General features: G+C 39.4%; 2 protein-coding genes across 17 annotated transcripts in view; one reads left to right on the top strand and one right to left on the bottom strand.

Moving 5' to 3' along the window:
- Positions 1-18113, bottom strand: part of VEPH1 (ventricular zone expressed PH domain containing 1) — a 183927-nt gene that overhangs the window by 135198 nt on the left and 30616 nt on the right. For 15 of the 16 annotated variants that reach the window (XR_012160752.2, XM_073359569.2, XM_073359567.2 and 12 more), the window contains one exon: positions 1895-2061. Coding sequence is in view for 15 of the 16 variants with exons in the window: in XM_073359569.2 (XP_073215670.1) it covers positions 1895-2061 (167 nt within the window). In the remaining variant the exon portion in view is untranslated. Of the gene's footprint in view, positions 1-1894; positions 2062-7823; positions 7979-18113 lie in introns of those variants that run through there. The other variant, XM_073359583.2, reaches the window with a different exon arrangement.
- PTX3 (pentraxin 3) lies at positions 6229-12616 on the top strand. The gene is made up of 3 exons (XM_073359584.1): positions 6229-6506; positions 6959-7489; positions 11317-12616. The coding sequence occupies exons 1-3, from the start codon at positions 6362-6364 to the stop codon at positions 11931-11933; spliced, it is 1293 nt and encodes a 430-aa protein (XP_073215685.1). The 5' UTR covers positions 6229-6361; the 3' UTR covers positions 11934-12616.

Raw genomic sequence — 18113 nt, 5'->3', positions numbered from 1 at the left:
TCTGTCAACATAATGAAGATGTGCTGACAGTATAAGCTGTTAGTAATAATAAATAATACTTAGCACTTATGTAATGTGACATAGCTTCAAAGCACTGTAGAAACATGCAGTAGTTTAAAGATGGCCATGGTCGAGCATAGATAGTTACATGGATCTGGATTGAGTAATAAGGGCATGATCCTAAGTCCACTGAATTTATTGGGAGTCTTTCCACCATCTTCAGTGAACATTGGATCAGGTTTTTAAAGCATATTTGTATATTTCTTGGTTTAGGCATCATCTTTTCACAATGGCTCATCCCATTTTTACTAGGAAGTGCATGACATACAAAGCAATGTAGCACATAACAATGACAGTATGAATCATGTGAGGAAAGTGTTTTGACTCACAAGCAATGGTAAAATGGGACCCATTTGACTGAAAAATATCATGTTCTCAAAGGGAGTTACATTTCCTCTGTAACTGTATATTTATTATATGGTTTCCTTGGCTACTGTGGGGGCGGTATTAAACTACTGTTGATTTTTATGAAGATTTATTAAATGTGTGCTCTGTAAAGTAGCCAGCATTGTACCCAGTTCTAATGTTCTGTGCCTTATAAGTGTCATGCTTGTGTAAGTAGGTGTATCATTTTCAAAGCACATGTTTTGCTCTAGTTACACTCCTGCTCACTCATATTCTGACACTAGTTCATTTTAACTAGACTTTAAACATTATTTAAGCCTTTTTCGTACATCCTTATCTTCAAAAAAGAAATGTAATTATGAGAAACAATACATAACTGCCAAAGGAATAACCAAAAGTGGTAGGAAATTTTAAGCTAAAATGAGATGAGTCAGGGTGGATAGTCTCCCATTTTAGATTCTTCATCCCTGGCCAGATAACAGTGCCAGCTTTAAATACCCCCAATAAATCTTTTCTGACAGCCTAAGGCAGCCTGTACAGATTCCATTAAACTTCCATGGACTTAAATTACAGTAATTAAAGAACATTTGCAAAAATCTGGCTCTTCGAAGGTTTTTTGCAAATATGTAGTATTTATAGCAGCATATTATAGCAGTATATTTATATTATGTAAAATAGTTACATTACATTCCCTAACTCAGTAAAAATATCAGCATTCTGAACATTTTCCTGGCAATTTGACCATCTCTTTAGCAGAACTGAGCAAATAATTGGCAAAAAGTAATTTATTTGACAAATTCAGTGTCCTTTTCTTCTTGCAGAATATCCATGGGAAGGTAGTAATTTCCTTGCATTTTTTCAACCAGCGTCTCATAAATTTACTACATGGATTGATCATAAATATTCAAAATTTGAGCTGTGTTGCTTAGTTGTAATTGGTTGAATAAGCAGCATGGTGGGGTTCCTTGCCTGTCTGACTGAGTGAACAAACGCGTCCAGCACACACATTTATCCATTTGAATTTAAAGTTCAATTTCCACAAATATTCATCCAGATCACTAAAGTGTGCTTTCCAGCACCATTTTTGTAGGTAAACCTCTACTGCTCAAATGTTTTCAGAGAGCAAACACAAAAGAAAGTGTGGCTGAAGCAAATTCATTTACCAAATCAAACAAATAGTTGGACAAAATGTTTGCTGCATTGTTTGAGCTTTAGTCCTGTCTAATAGATTTTCAGTGTGGGGGTCACGAACAGGTCCAACAGGGTCAGGATCACCTTCTCTTTCTTTATGGCTACTTGCAGAGAGTCCCAAAACCCTTTCTGTTGTCACATGGGAGCCTCCTGGTATGGGAAAGGTTGAGAACCACTGACCTGGTACATGCAGTACATGGGACATTTTACTGTACTGTCAGGATGTTCTGAACAACATAAACTCTCCAGAGAGTGAATAACCTTATTCCACTGGCAATGTCTGGTATTATACATTTACCTCAGGTTGCTTTCTCCTTGCCACTATCTGAAATAGCCTTAGAAGGTGGTGGTGTTCTGCTTGCTCTAGCTGAGACATCAGTGCCACCAGCTCTGTCAGATGGTTGTTAATTGGCTGTGGCCGCTTTTCATACACAGAGGGCAACACACGCAGCAACATGGAATTTCCTGTTAACAGAGTGAAAATAGAGAAATCCTGAGAAATATGTTTCAAAGCTTTATCTGCCATCTTGGCCTTTCTGATACCAACATCCCTATAGCTAGATACCTCCATACCGGTGTGGCATGTTAACAACTTTGAATTTCTGAGAATCATGGGGAATACAGAAAAACAAAACAAAGTCCACAGATGTACAACATGTATATTGGATCAAGAAACCAAAGAACAAATTACTGAAGGAGGAATTTCACTAAGTGAAGCAATATGGGGAAAATAGAAAACATTTCCTATTAATCATTATTTTCAGCCTTGAGTACAAGTACCAGTAAATGAAGACTGGCTGATGAGATCTCAGATTTGGGTGATATTTAACTGAGCCCTAAAAGACAGACAGAGTAAGTGTAGTTTTAAATGAATCTGAAACAGAATGCACAGTAACTATTTTTCTCTTTTGCTGAGAATAAAACACTAAAACAAAACAACCAACATATGGAAACAGTATCTGGTTATTTAAAGAAGTAAACGAGCATGAAGGTGAATTTGAACATAAGTGGTTAGGGTGCCATTTCCAAATGTCAAAGGGAAGAGATGAGAGAGTCAATCAGAGAGAGACATGCAAAATACTCTCACACATTTTCTAGTGTTTGAAGATGTGCCTGCACAATTTAATTTGAAACCAAGTCTCATATAGAAATGTATAACATAACAAGCTATACATGCCGGTCTTGGAATGTTTAAGTTGCATTTGCATGACATATGGAAAACATCTGCCTATCACTATATAGTATGGATCCACTCTCTAAATCCTTTAAAGTATTTAAAGTCTCTGTGGATTTGGTTTCCAATAGGAACTGGCATATTGGCCTCCTGCTTTTTCTCCCATTTTAATTTGTGCTTTGTAGCTATGGAAGATAAACAGGCCACTCACTGGATAGTAGAAATGGTTCATATGTGTTAGCTGAAAAGCCAGCAGTTAATACACTTTTACAATATCAAACTCACGAAAGACACAGTAAAAGCATAATCGAAAACTGACTATGAACTAAAAAACTAAAATGCAACTTTGAACAGCCTCAGGGTTATTTTTCATTGTGCCAGCTTGCAACCACCCACAAAGGCCATTACACGCACAGAGAATAGCTCAATGCAGCACCTCCAGCCATGCCCCATCTGGCCCCCTACTCTGGAGTGGAGGTAGCATACAGCTAGTTACATCAGTCAGGAATTCTTGGTTTCCCATATAGGGCAATTTTAAGAGAGCAGAACAAAGGGGACTTGGCAGGGTCTAGGATATTACCCTATAATTATTCATCTGTGGTTACTGAAGATTTCTCAACCATCATCAGAAGTGATATGTTTTATATCCATCATACACACTAGGAAAATGTAAATCCCAGCTTGGTATTTCCCTCTCTTCCACTCTTGTGCAGCTGGAGGGCCACCCAACTTTCACTTTCTGCACCAGAGTTTGTTTCATGTGGTCCATGCTGTAAATGTTTGTTAACCAATTTGGAATCCTTCAGGATGAAAGGTAATAAGGGACAGTCATAAGAGAAAGGTATTTGCTAATGAATTATCCCAAAGGAATCAGCAGACAGAGGGACTAGTTCAGTTTTGGGTCATATTCTATCCACAAAACTCCCACAGATATTAGCATGAGATTTCAAAAGCACCTAACTCATTTAGAAGCACAAATCCCATTGTAAATTAATGGGAGCTGTGCTCCTAAAACAGTTAGGTGCTTTTGAAAATTCCACCCAGTTAGACTTGCACTGCAGATTAAGGGCTGCATGTGGCCTCTTTATTCTGTAACAGGCATACAGCTAAATACCAGACAATAAGGGCTACCTTTAAAAGTGATGCATAACATTGAGGAAATTGACCAGTATAGCTACAGCTGAATACCTGGTACAACTAGGCTGGTCAGTTTCCCTGTGTAGACAAGTCCTTACATGTTGGTAAGTGGCACTAGCCCAGTTTCAATTTACATAATGATGGGCCAGAAGAGGACAAGTTATACTGACTTAAACTTCCCTAGATTTACCCTTGAGTTTGAATATGAACCTACATTTGTAATGATTAGTGTAAAGGAGTGTGCCAGCCTGGTGCTCACTTTTGTGGCTAAAGTTGGCACTGCAGCTTACTTTCTCCCAGGTGAGCATCAAACCTTCCCTGTAAAGGGAGCTGGGAGGTGAGAACCAAAAGTGACACACTGATAAAAAATAAGTGTGTTCCCTTTAATCAAGGGTAATAGCAGTTCAAGTGACCCTTAACTCACAACTCCTGGTATGCAAACTCCTCAAGCAACGTCTCTGAGTCTTCACAATGTGTATGATAATAAGGTGGGCCATTTCCTGCACAAATCCAGGTTTTCTCACCCTCCGCCCCCCCCACACACAAACTCACTCTCCTGCTGGTAATAGCCCATCCAAAGTGACCACTCTCTTCACAATGTGTATGATAATCAAGGTGGGCCATTTCCTGCACAAATTTTGCACAAATGGACCACCTTGATTATCATACACATTGTGAAGAGAGTGGTCACTTTGGATGGGCTATTACCAGCAGGAGAGTGAGTTTGTGTGTGGGGGGGCGGAGGGTGAGAAAACCTGGATTTGTGCTGGAAATGGCCCAACTTGATGATCACTTTAGATAAGCTATTACCAGCAGGACAGTGGGGTGGGAGGGGGTATTGTTTCATGGTCTCTGTGTGTATATAATGTCTACTGCAGTTTCCACGGTATGCACCCGATGAAGTGAGCTGTAGCTCACGAAAGCTCATGCTCAAATAAATTGGTTAGTCTCTAAGGTGCCACAAGTACTCCTTTTCTTTTTGCAAAGACAGACTAACATGGCTGTTACTCTGAAACCTGTCATAAACAGACAGATATCACAGTCATTGGTTAACCGTATGAATAAGGCATTGGAAACAAAACTCATGTCCTTCCATTCCATAAAACACAGGCCTCTCACATAAGATACTTTCCATTAACTCTCACTATTAGCACATTGCTCTTCCTCTGAGGCCTCTGGCTGCTGGTGGGATAGACCATTCAAAACTGAGAAATGTTTGGGCAGGACTGACATTCCATGCAGCCAGGGCTATTAAGGGATCAGACTGAATGTGAATTTGACAGTTTTGGTGTATATAGATAGTGATGTTGCTTTGTCAGAAAGGCTCCTTCAAGGTAAGACGAGGATGTTAAAATAAAATAGGTTGGAAGCTAAGCTAGGAACAATGATTACTTTATCTTGCATCCTTCTGTTGCTTTTTCTGCTACCCTTCTGTAACCCATGGGCATGAAAGTGACACCCATTTTGCATAACCATGGAATGCCAAATTGATGCAAGTTATGCTCTTTTACCACATATGATCATTTATAACCATTCTCTAAGTATTTTATACCCAATGTGCCACTTACACCATCATTATGTTACCATTGAACTTGACTTGAAGGGAGGACACTGAAACAATAAATGGTTCAAACACTTTGCAAAGTGTATCTGAGTAGTTTTAGACAGACGAAGGTAACCTATCTACCAAAAGTTTCATATAGCACCTAATAGTAAGCAACAGTAATATCTAAGCACTGGATGAATAGCTAATCCAAGAGTAATCCACTTGGGGTTTTTCAAGTTAATAGAAAAATGTTGGTATTGTATTTTAGCATAAATAGTCCAATCATACAGCTGCTAAGCTAAAGTTACTTCTGAAATAAAATATTTGTAGTGACGTTACAACACATTTCTATCTAAAACAATTCCAGCTATTTTAATTTTTCTTCCAATCCTTTCATGACCACAGAGCTTAACTTTAAAAGGAATTTGTAAATAGGTAGGGCACAGAACTCCTTCCATTACAAAAGGGATGTAAAATAGCACAAGATAGTAAAATGCTTATCCTGCTTGTATCCATCAAATTCACAGTGATTTAGTTCCCCTTGTTCTCTTCTGTCAATGCTACCACTTCATGTTACAGAAGTCTGGTCTCAAAGGAAAAGTCACAGTTGCAAGAGCAGTTTTCCCCATTCTTTCCCCTCCTCTCGTTAATCCACCCACACTGTAAACATTTAAGGCTCAAGATTGTGCAACTTGCACGCCTCCCCCTACTCCTATCCAAAAAAATAAAAGTCAGAAGCACTCTTCTTACAGCCGTGGCACAAGCATTACTCATTCATTCAAGATCAGGAACTCCAGGAGTATTTATTAAGGGCTTTCTGTATCAGACTCTAATAGTCTTGTCTCTGCTCAATTCTGAGAGACCTTTAACTCCAGAGGACTCAGAGACTTTTAGGAAACAGCTGGAGTATGCTGTTTCAAGAAATGCTTTCTTTGACAATTCTACTTTGTGCTTTCTGGTCTTCCTCCTCTGCTTTGAACAATGAGGACTATGATCTCATGTACCTGAATTTCGAGAATGAAATAGAAAGTATAGTTCCTGCTACTGAAGAAAGTAAGTGGATTTAAACTATTTTTGTGTTATTAAACACAAGATAGCAGTTTCTATAAAAACCAAAGATAAGCTATTTAAATCACTTTCTTTGTTACTTAGTTCTTGTAACAGTTATTGCTAACATACCATTTTTCAAACAAAATGAAAGTGCTTTGTAAAAGCAGATTATTTAACACAGACAAACGATGCAAATACTTTAGCATGTCCCTGCAAAATCTCTCTATACTCCTTATTTTCCAGTTCTCCCTTCTAAAAGAAATGTTGGAAATGTTGCTCTGATTCTTAGAACAGCTAAATTACACATTGCCTTGTCTTCTGTTTTAATTCATAGGGAAAGCACTGGTGGTTTAGAGACCATAGGCAATAAATGAAGAGAGATTTTATTAAATAACTCCTTTGTTTGAAAAAAAATGAATGAAGAGAAATATTAACATCTGTGTCTTGTACTTCAGCTATTTCATGTGACTGTCAGCAAGAGCCCACGAAATGGGACAAACTCTTCATCATGCTTGAGAACTCACAGATGAAAGAGAACATGTTGCTTCAATCCATTGATGAAATCCTTAAGGTGGAACTGCAAACTCTACGAGCAGAAATGATCCAGTTTGTGGCTAATTTTGCTGGCATGTGTACCACCACCATTGAGACAGTCACCTCCCAAGTCTTGTCACAGGTGGACCAAACACTGATGAGGAACAGAGATCATATTCAGGAGTCCAAGACGCTTCATGAATCTGAGCAAAGAAAGATTCTTGAAGAGCTTCTGCAGCTGAGCCTCAACGTGTCTAACAGACTCACCCAGCTGGAGAGTGTTTGGCAGAGGACAGCTAAAGTGGAGACAGGTTTTCAGCCGCAAGATAAATCCAGTTACATGGGCAGAGGGGACAATTTCATTTTGAACTCTCTGAGGGAAGAACTACAGAAAACAAGAGCTGAACTAAAAGGATCGCAAAAGTGGGCAGCTCAGCACTTACTGCCAGCTGGTAAGTCTATGCCAGGTAGCATTTCTCAGAATTCTCTCTTTTAATACCCTGTCCAGAACAGCAATATTCAATATCTCAGCTAAACATTCCTACATCAGGGCATGACCGTAAAGAGACAGTTAGAAACAAGATGTGTGTGCAGTGGGGAAACCCACTAAGCTCTCCATAAAAAAAAGCTGGCCGGCTTTTCAAATTTGGGGACCAAAGAAGAATCTAGTCAAAGTTATTATTAGAGTAAGTCAACTGTGATGCTGAGGCTAGGAGAGGCTTCCAGACTAAGGCTGTGACCAACGAGCAGTGGACATATTTTAATAGACTAACTTGTGAAATCTTGATGTTTTCTTGCCCTTCACCTTCCCAGCTCCAGATTTCCACCTTAGTTCACAGAAAGCTTTCATTCGCTCCATATACTGCCAATCTTTACTTTTTCTAACCCAGCTGCTGCATCCTTCTCACCAATTCTAGCTGTGAATTGGAGCAGATGTAGACCTGAAAGCACACGGACAGTGTCAATGGGCAACATCTAATCAAATGTCATGCTTCTGGACAAATACTGATCACCCATGGTGGGTCAGGAGGGAACAGCTTTCCCCATGTATCTTGTATATAGGGTTTTTTCCTTCTTTTGAAGTATGATGTAGTGATGGCAGTTAAGGTCTGGATACCATGCTAGATGGACCATGTGGACTGAGCTAGTATTTCAAATCCTGTGTTCCAGGCTTTCCATACACCACTGTATGGTACCTGACTGAAATAATTAGAGAAATGTAGGGATGGAAGAATAGACCCCCTATATATTAATAACTAAAGAGGTGTGTGAAAAATTACTACCAACATACCACAACTCTTTCAAATATAAAGCTCAATCTATTGAATATCTATAATTCCACCTGTTATAAATATTACCAATATAATGATTTTATGGGCCAAATTTTCCAACAAGGACAAAAGGAGCATGGTACAAAAATGCATGCCCATTGGAATCACAAAACCCCATATTTGTGTGTGCATATGGGAAGTGTGGTGTGCAGTTACACAGTTTGTGCTAGTGAATATACAGTGATGCTGCAATGTGAGTTCTTACAAAAGTAAGTACCTTTTGTAGGCACACCTCTTACAGCTTTGAAAATGTAGCCATAAATGCAAAGAGTAATTCACACCGGAACCTATTAAAATAATATTAAGGCATTTTATAACCTTGAACAAAATGTATCCTATGATGGTAGACCATGAATTCAGCTTTAATTTAGAATAGCTTTGTAAGCAGAAGCAGGGAAAAAATAGGATATAGTGTCATATTAATATATGTCAGGGAGGGGAGGGTGACAGGGGCAAGGATTACACTGAAAGAATGCAACCAGCAATATTTTCCTTTTGCTTGCACAAAAATGTTGTCTTTTTCAGAATTAACATGATGGTTCAGCATTATTCAAGTCTATCCCACAATATGCCAAACTCATACTACGAAACAAAAGTGAAACCTCTCAGTCAGTTTTCATTTTTGCATATTTGTACCAACCACAGAGCATTTAACAATCACATTCCAAACTCAGTTCCACTGGTGTAAATCCATAATAACTCTATTGACTTCATTGGAATTACTCCTGAATTACATCTGTGTAATTGAGGCAGACTCTTCTCTATATGTTTTTACAGAAAAAATCCTAATATGATATAGAATAGTAATTAAATATAGAAATACTCCGTAGGTCTCTCTGGAGATCTTTTCCAAGAGACTTTTCAGCAACTGGTTTTGATTTCTCACATCTTGAATTATTGCCAGACCTACTCTTGAGGGATTTTCTAACCACACTTTTGTTGTTCTTCTATGAAGCTGGTTTTAATTTTGTTTAGCCCTCGATAATAAAGCCAGAAAGTCTGCTCATTAAAAAGCTGTTTCAAGATAGTATTCCTAATATTTTTAAGTAGTGTCTATCCACAGTTGCCTCCCCACCATATGCCCCCCGAAAAAAGCCAATGAAAAAAAAATTATTGTGCTGAAAGTTCAAAGAAACCAGCATATGAAATAATGCAGCAGTCTAATCCTGGAAGGCAGAAAGAGTCCTTCATTCATGAAAGCAAAGATTTTAAGACATATTTTAGACATTTTAGCTTCTATTGCTTGTTTAAACAGGAAATGAGTCAGCTTAATTGTAGAAGGGGCCTCTTTTACCTTAAGTCAACTGGAATATTAATGTACCATATATTAACTAGACAACAGTATCAAGAATGTCAAATATGCCTTTATTATCATTAGTTACTTTTCTTTCTTGAATGGATTTCTGTTACTGGCCATCACTAATCTAATTTTTGTTATCAACATACTGATCATCACTGATTGGAGATGGGAGAAGAGCTTCTTAAAAAATGGATCTTTTCAGTTTATTTTATATTAATTGATTTTGGGGGCCCAATTTAGTGCAGTTGAAAGTTAATGACTAAAAGAATTAAAGCAAAGTTCGGAGCAGGCAGGCAGTTTTGGAAGTTTCTCTGCATGCCTCTGTCAATGGTCCCCACACATGCCTGCCTTTCAACACCTATTGCTCCAGTCCACAACACCTGTGACAAATTGTGTGAAAATATTATGGTGTGGATAGAAACTCACAAGGGACTGGGATGAGCGCACTGAGCTTGGGAACTAATCAGGATTTGAATCTAGTCTGAGTAGGTGAAATGTTGTTCTTGTAATGTATTGTGTGCCAGATTCTGTTCACAAGTACATCAGTGTAAATCTAGAATAACTCCTCTGGTGTCAGTGGAGTTGCTCTGGATTTACACTGGTATAACTGTGTTCAGAATCTGCATGGTAGGCCTCTTTGTTTCCGCTCCTTTCAGGATACACTTTTATGCAAAAATATTAAGTAATAAACTACAGTATGTTTTCACTTATAATTGTGTTTATCTGACTCATAATGTCTTCATAGTATATCATATTCAGAACATGGGAAAATTTTCAAAAGCATCTAAGTGATATAGGAGCGCAGGTCCAATTTTCAGAAGTGACTTAGGCACTTATAAGCCTAAGTCTCTTGAAAGTCAATGGGGTGTAGGCTAGTATGTCACTTAGGTACTTTCCAAAATTGTAGCCATTATCTAATATGGTAATAGACTGTATTGCTCTTTATAATGCATATAGTATGTGATCATGACTATCCAATGCCTGGGTTTCACAACTATGGAAGAAATTTCCAGCCATTCTAACATTAAGATGAACCTGTAGAGGCCACTGAGTTCCTCCCATGCCAACAGCATTGCTGTTTCCATGACAATGTATTCCTAAGGAGAAAAGAACACTGAGGCACTGGAATAAATTGCCTTGGGAGGTTGTGGAATCTCTATCATTGGAGATTTTTAAGAGCAGGTTAGACAAACACCTGTCAGGAATGGTCTAGATAATACTTAGTCCTGCCATGAGTGCAAGGGACTGGACTAGATGACCTCTTGATGTCCCTTCCAGTCTTATGATTCTAAGGAGAAAAAAATACAGAGACTAAAAAAGAACACACATGAAACAAAACGTGTCATAAACAAAGTATGTCATGGGCCCGGGATGCTGTAAATTTTTTATAGCCACTTCTTTTGGAAGACCTGTCTAATCCAAGCAACCCCATGGCAATAAAATGTTCAATGCATTCATTCTATCATCTATTCCTACAACATACTGTATGGTATTGGGATTTTCAAAGGAGCCCGACTCCCTTTGGAAATCCCAGCCTAAAGAGGTAAATTTATGTCAAGAATCCAAACTGTGAATGTACAAATACTTCACCTTTTACTGAAATTAGCTGGGGTAGAATAATACTTCTAATTCTGTTTTTTTCCCCTAGGGTGTGAAACTGCAATTTTATTCCCAATGCGTTCCAAAAAGATCTTTGGGAGTGTTCACCCAACTGTTGACATGATGCTCCAATCCTTTACTGCCTGCATTTGGGTCAAAGTGACTGAGGTGCTGGACAAAACGATCATATTCTCCTATGGCACAAAGAGAAATCCATATGAAATTCAATTCTATCTCAGCCATGACTCTGCGGTACTTGCTGTAGGTAGTGACCAGAACAAGTTAATTGCCCCAAACACAATTTCTCCTGGACAATGGGCTCACTTTTGTGGCACTTGGAGCTCAGACAATGGGACCATATCATTGTGGGCAAATGGGGAGCTTGTCGCTACCAGCTCAGAAACAGCAGAGGCTTATATAATTCCAGATGGAGGAATTTTGCAGGTAGGCCAAGAAAAGAATGGTTGCTGTGTTGGAGGTGGTTTTGATGAAACTTTAGCCTTTTCAGGAAAACTGACTGGCTTTAATATCTGGGATAGAGTTCTCAGCAATGAAGAGATAACAGCGCGGCCTAGAGCAGAAGATTCATGTAATATCCGAGGCAATGTTGTTGGGTGGGGAGTCACAGAGATTCTGCCACATGGAGGAGCTCAATATGTTTCCTAAATACTGAGAAACTAGATTCTGAACCAAAGAATGAACCAATAGGTACAAACACACAGAGCCCTACAGCCCTGAGTGTCTAAATTCTTAAATAAACCTCAAGAAAAAATTGTATTTTAGCTTACAAATGAAGCATTGTAGAGATTGGATTTGATCTCTGTCTGCTGTCCTGGCCAAACACTGAAAAAACACATCAGAGAATGATATTGGAAATGCTGTTCTTAAATATAGATAAACTGCTATCTCTCCAGCTGTGTTTTCAGATTCATAGCCAATGAGAGCTATTTGTAGACACTTGAGAGCAGAATTTGGCTCTTGCATTCATTGCTAAACTAAACACATGCAAACAAATAGCTGGAACTGCTTTTATAGAACTAACATAAGACGGTCGCATTTTCTGGGGTTCCCCATTTGTTGCTTTCATATTGCTAATGCCACTCTTACAGACGAACCATCTGAGACTTATAAAGTAATGTTTGTTTTTTATTACTCTTTGTTACTGGTATGTACACTATCATAAAGTAGTGCCTTGTTCAAAACATTACTTATGCTATGGATTGACCTAACGTATGCCTAGACATAGTATTCCCCATAATAATCCAGTGTTACCCTTTGAGAAGATGCAGCTGTATTATATTGTAAATGAATTTTGTAATAATTTTATTGAAATTATTTTTGTAAAGTTGTCTTGTAAATAAAATACTTTATCAAACTGATACTGCCTACAATTTCTCACAAGGATGAACGCTGACAGTAATACAACATTGTATTCTGGTTTTCTCATCAAAAGATTTGTTTTTATTCACTATGTAAAAGAGTGTACAAATATCAGCATCTCACACAAAGGGCCTGACACTGAGGGACCTGAGGGGTGATGAGTACCCAGGGACTTAATGCTAAACATTTGCCCAGGTTAGGTATCCCTTCCCTGAAGGCAACCAAGGGGATGGACAACCAAGTTGCCCTTCACAGGAGACCAAGGTGTCCTTAAAGAGGCAGATCCCCACAAAATCTGTGTCCAGATGAAGTTGTCCTTGTATAGCTTCCCCCAGAAAAGGGGGTGTCCAGTCTGGAGAAATCCCTAAAAAAGATGACCACCATATGCCCAATGCTGCCATTGTTAACACCCAACATTCACACTGAAGTCAAGGCACCTATTCTGGAAGTGTTTACACAAGGTCAAAATTCAGTTAGAAATCCAAAGTAACTGACTCCACTGAAACCAACAGAAGTTTTGCATTAGTGAGGATTGACTAACAGCTTCATAAGGACCTCAGGATTAGATCCAATGGGAACAGAAGGTGCTTGGCACATCTCAGGATCAAACCATAATTTATTACTCAATTTACATATTAATGTGGGAAATAAGGCAGTTTGGGTTCACAGAGAAACTTGTCTTTAGTTGTGATCCACCTGGGTTTTCTCCCCAAGTTTCGCTTTGAGAACCACATGTGATTGTACCCAAAATTCAAAGCAAAACTCAGTGTGAACAATGAAATCGCACCCAGTTTTTTGATGAAACAATGGGAAAGAGTAGGAGTTTCTCATGGTTTCAAGGTAAATACAAACTGACCCAGGTCTATATGAAACTGGCTAGGTTTGTTCAAAAAGTCATGAACTGAGGGTGTTACACGTTTGTACCTGAACCCACGAAATGAGAATGACCATACTGGGCCAGACCAATGGTCCATAGACCCATATCCTGTCTTTCAAAAGTGGCCAGTGCCAGATGCTTCAAAGGGAATGAACAGAACGGGGCAATCATCAGGTGATCCATACTATTGTCCAGTCCCAACATCTGGCAGTCAGAGACTTAGGGACACCCACAGCATGGGCTTGCATCACTGACCATCTTAGCTAATAGCTATTCCTGGACCTATCCTCTAATTCTTTTTGTAATTCAGTTATAGTTTTGGCCTTCGCAAAATCCCCTGGCAGAGTTCCACAGATTGACTGTGCATTGTGTGATGAAATACTTTCTTTTGCTTGTTTTAAACTTGCTGCCTATTAACTTCATTGGGTGACCCCTGGTTCTTATGCTTTGTGAAGGGGTAAATAACACTTCCTTATTAACTTTCTCCACACCATTTATGATTTTATAGACCTCTATCAAATTCCCCCTTGGTCGTCTCTTTTCCAGCCTGAATCGTCCTAGTCTTTTCAATCTCTTCTCAGATGGAAGCTGTTCCATACCTTTAAATCATTTTTATTGCCTTTCTCTTGTACCTTTTCCATTTCTAATATATCTTTTTAGACTTGGGTCAACCTGAACCGAACATATTATTCAAGATATAGGCACACCATGGGTTTATATAGTGGCATTATGGTATCTACTGTCTTATTATCTATCCCTTTCCTAATGGCTCCTCACATTCTGTTAGCTTTTTTGACTGCTGCTACACATTGAGCAAATGTTTTCAGAGAACTATCCATGATGACTTCAAGACTTTTTTGTGGAGTGACAGCAGGTAATTTAGACCCCATCATTTTGTATGTATAGTTGGGATTATGTTTTCCAATATGCATTACTTCGCATTTATGAACATTGAATTTCATCTGCCACTTTCTCGCCCAGTTTTGTGACATCACTTTGTTACTCTTCTCAGTCATCTTTGGACTTAACTACCTTGAGTAATTCAGTATAGTCTGAAAACTTTGCCACCTCACTGTTTACCCCTTTTTCCAGATCATTTATGAATATGTTGAACAGCACCAGTCACATTACAGATCCCTGGGGGACACCGCTATTTACTGCTCTCCATTTTGGAAACAGACTATTTATTCCTACCCTTTTCCCTGGTCTTTTAACCAGTTACTGATCCATGAGCGGACCTTCCCTCTTATCCCATGACTGCTTACTTTGCTTAAGAGCCTTTGGTGAGGGACCTTGCCAAAGGCTTTCTGAAAATCTAAGTACACTATATCCACAGGCTCCTCCTTGTCCACATGCTTGTTGACCCCCCCAAAGAATTCTAGTAGATTGGTGAGGCATGATCTCCCTTTACAAAAACCATGTTGACTCTGCCCCAACAAATTATCTTCATCTATGTGTCTGACAATTTTGTTCTTCACTGTTGTTTCAATCAGTTTTCCCGGTACTGAAGTCAGGCTTACCAGCCTGTAATTGCTGGGATCACCTCTGGAGCCCTTTTTAAAAATTGGCATCGCATTAGCTATCCTCCAGTCATTTGGTACAGAAGCTGATTTAAATGATAGGCTACAGACAACAGATAGTAGTTCTGCAACTTCACATTTAAGTTCCTTCAGAACTCTTGAGTGAATACCATCTGGTCCTGGTGACTATTACTGTTTAGTTTATCACTTTGTTCCAAAACCTCCTCTAATGACACCTTAGTCTGGGACAGTTCCTCAGATCTGTCACCTAAAAAGAATGGCTCAGGCTTGGGAAATCTCCCTCACATCCTCAGCCGTGAAGACTGATGCAAAGAATTCATTTAGTTTCTCTACAATGGTTTTATCGTCCTCGAGTGCTCCTTTAGCATCTCGATCGTCCAGCGGCCCAACTGGTTGTTTAGCAGTTTTCCTGTTTCTGATGTACTTTAAAAAAATTTTGCTATTTCTTTTTGAGTTTTTGGCTAGCTGTTTTTCAAATTCTTTTTTGGCCTTCCTAATTATATTTTTACATTTCATTTGTCAGAGTTCATGCTCCTTTCTATTTTCCTCACTAGGATTTAATTTCCACTTTTCAAAGGATGCCTTTTTGCCTCTCACTGCTTCTTTTACTTTGTTGTTTAGCTACGGTGGCACTTTTTTGGTTCTCTATGTTTTTTAATTTGGGGTATACATTTAAGTTGAGCCTCTATTATGGTCTCTTTAAAAAGTTTCCATGCAGATTGCAGGGATTTCACTTTTGGCGCTGTACCTTTTAATTTCTATTTCACTAACCTCCTCATTTTTGTGTAGTTCCCCTTTCTGAAATTAAATGCTACAGTGTTGGGCTGCTGTGGTGTTTCCCCCCCTATAGGGATGTTAAATTTAATTATATTTATGGTCACTATTACCAAGCGGTCCAGCTATATTCACCTCTTGGACCAGATCCTGTGCTCCACTTAGGACTAAATCAAGAATTGCCTCTCCTCTTTTGGGTTCCGGGACTAGCTGCTCCAAGAAGTAGTCATTTAAGGTGTCAAGAAACTTTATCTCTGCATCCCATCCTGAGGTGACATGTACCCAGTCTGTATGGGAATAGTTGAAATCCCACATTATTATCGAGTTTTTTTATTTTAATAGCCTCTCTAATCTTCCTGAGCATTTCAGAGTCACTATCACCATCCTGGTCATGTGGTAGGTAATATATCCCTACTGCTATATTTTTATGATTAGAGCATGGAATTACTATCCATAGAGATTCTATGGTACAGTTTGGTTCATTTAAGATTTTTACTTCATTTGATTCTATGCTTTCTTTCACATATAATGCCACTGCCGCACCAGCATGACCTATTCTGTCCCTCCAATATATTTTGTACCCTGGTATTAATATGTCCCATTGATTATCCTCATTCCACCAAGTTTCTGTGATGCCTATTATATCAATATCCTCATTTAAAATGAGGCACAAGAGTTCACCCATCTTATTATTTAGACTTCTAGCCTTGGTATATAAGTACTTTAAAAACTTGTCACTTTTTTGCTGTCTGACATTACATGATGTAATTGAATGGGACTTTTTTTTCATTTGACTGTTTCTCATCAGACCCTACCTGTATTTTATCATCTTCCATCCTCTCCTCCTTACTAGGACACAGAGAATCTCCGTTAATAGATCTTCCCCTAAGGGATGTCTCTGTCTGAACACGTGCTCCTCAGCACCTGTCAGCTTTCCCCCAGCCCTTAGTTTAAAAACTGCCCTACAACATTTTTAATATTAAGTGCCAGCAATCTGGTCCCATTTTGGTTTAGGTGGAGTCCATCCTTCCTGTATAGGCTCCCCCTTTCCCATGATTCTTAACCCTTGATAGTGTGACTAAGCATATAATTATTATTCGCATAAAATTCAAAAGCCTTTTTGAACCCAACTAAGCTCATTGTTGCAATAATATTTTGTGGCAATGACTTTCACGAGTGGACTCGGCACAGCCACTGAAGCCTATGAGCCGCATGAGAGGGGAATGAAGGTAGAGGTTGGATACAGCGGGAGGGAAGCAGACTCATGACTAAAGGAAGGGAGAGAGCTAAGAAAGGCTTCTGACAGTGGCAGAGAAGCAGGTGAAGGACACAGAGCGGAAGTGGAGGGTGATGGAAGAGCGATGCTAGGTAATTAGCTGAATTTGTCAAGGAAGCTTCTATATTAAATGTTGGTATCAATGAAAAGTAAGATTAGAATTACGGTGAACCTTGGAGAAAGCCTCCTTCAAAGCAATTACTATTTGTCACTGGAGTCATGCATACCTTCCTTGTCCTGAACTGATTTTTCTATCTATTTCTCATACTCTTTAGATCACATGATGAAAAAAGGCTTTGGTATCCATTTCTGCATATTACTGTGATACTAATTCCTGAACACTATACAACTGCCAGATCCTTTCTCCTAGCAGTAACACAAAAGCAATAAGATGGATTTCAGACAAGGTAATTTTCCTTTTATCTTGGAGTTTTGTGCCTCCTAGTACACACACACATACACTGTGGTATCTAGTACAGCGGTTCTCAATCTCTTTCTTTTGAAAGCCCACCCAACATGCTATAAAAACTCCATGACCGGTGGGCGTCTCTGGGCTTCAGCTGCAGGGGGAGTGACGGGCTTCTGCCCCCCAGGGTGCAGCTCAGGAGCCCTATTGGATGGCGAGCTCAAAAGTTTTTGCCCTGCAGGGCAGGGTCTCAGTGCTTCTGCCCCTTGGATCAATGGGATGGCTTGGTGCTTTAGCCCTGCAGGATGGCTTCTGCCGGGGCTTGCGGCTTCTGCCCCACAGAGTGCTGGTGCTTGGGACTCCAAGCTTCGGGCACCAGGGCTCAGGGCTCTGAGTGGCCCAGCGTGGTAGACCCCCTGAAATGACTCTCAGAACCCAAGTGGGCCATGGACCCCTGGCTGAGAACTGCTGATCTAGTGGACAGGTGTTCTCCTCACATGGCTTATTCTATCTACAATCTAATTGCTTTGAGATCAACTTCTACCACCACCACAATGTATCTGCATTAAAAATGTTCAGTCAGTTGCACTAC

Source organism: Lepidochelys kempii, chromosome 9 (assembly GCF_965140285.1).
Source record: "Lepidochelys kempii isolate rLepKem1 chromosome 9, rLepKem1.hap1, whole genome shotgun sequence".
Lineage (NCBI taxonomy): Eukaryota > Metazoa > Chordata > Testudines > Cheloniidae > Lepidochelys > Lepidochelys kempii.
This window is presented reverse-complemented; position numbering and strand designations above follow the sequence as displayed.

Excerpts from the sequence above, each read along its gene's own strand:
- PTX3 (XM_073359584.1), top strand. The coding sequence starts at position 6,362 with ATGCTGTTTCAAGAAATGCTTTCTTTGACAATTCTACTTTGTGCTTTC. Across the intron at positions 6,507-6,958 it reads AGTTCCTGCTACTGAAGAAA|CTATTTCATGTGACTGTCAG; the intron begins GTAAGTGGATTT and ends CTTGTACTTCAG. Across the intron at positions 7,490-11,316 it reads TCAGCACTTACTGCCAGCTG|GGTGTGAAACTGCAATTTTA; the intron begins GTAAGTCTATGC and ends TTTTTCCCCTAG.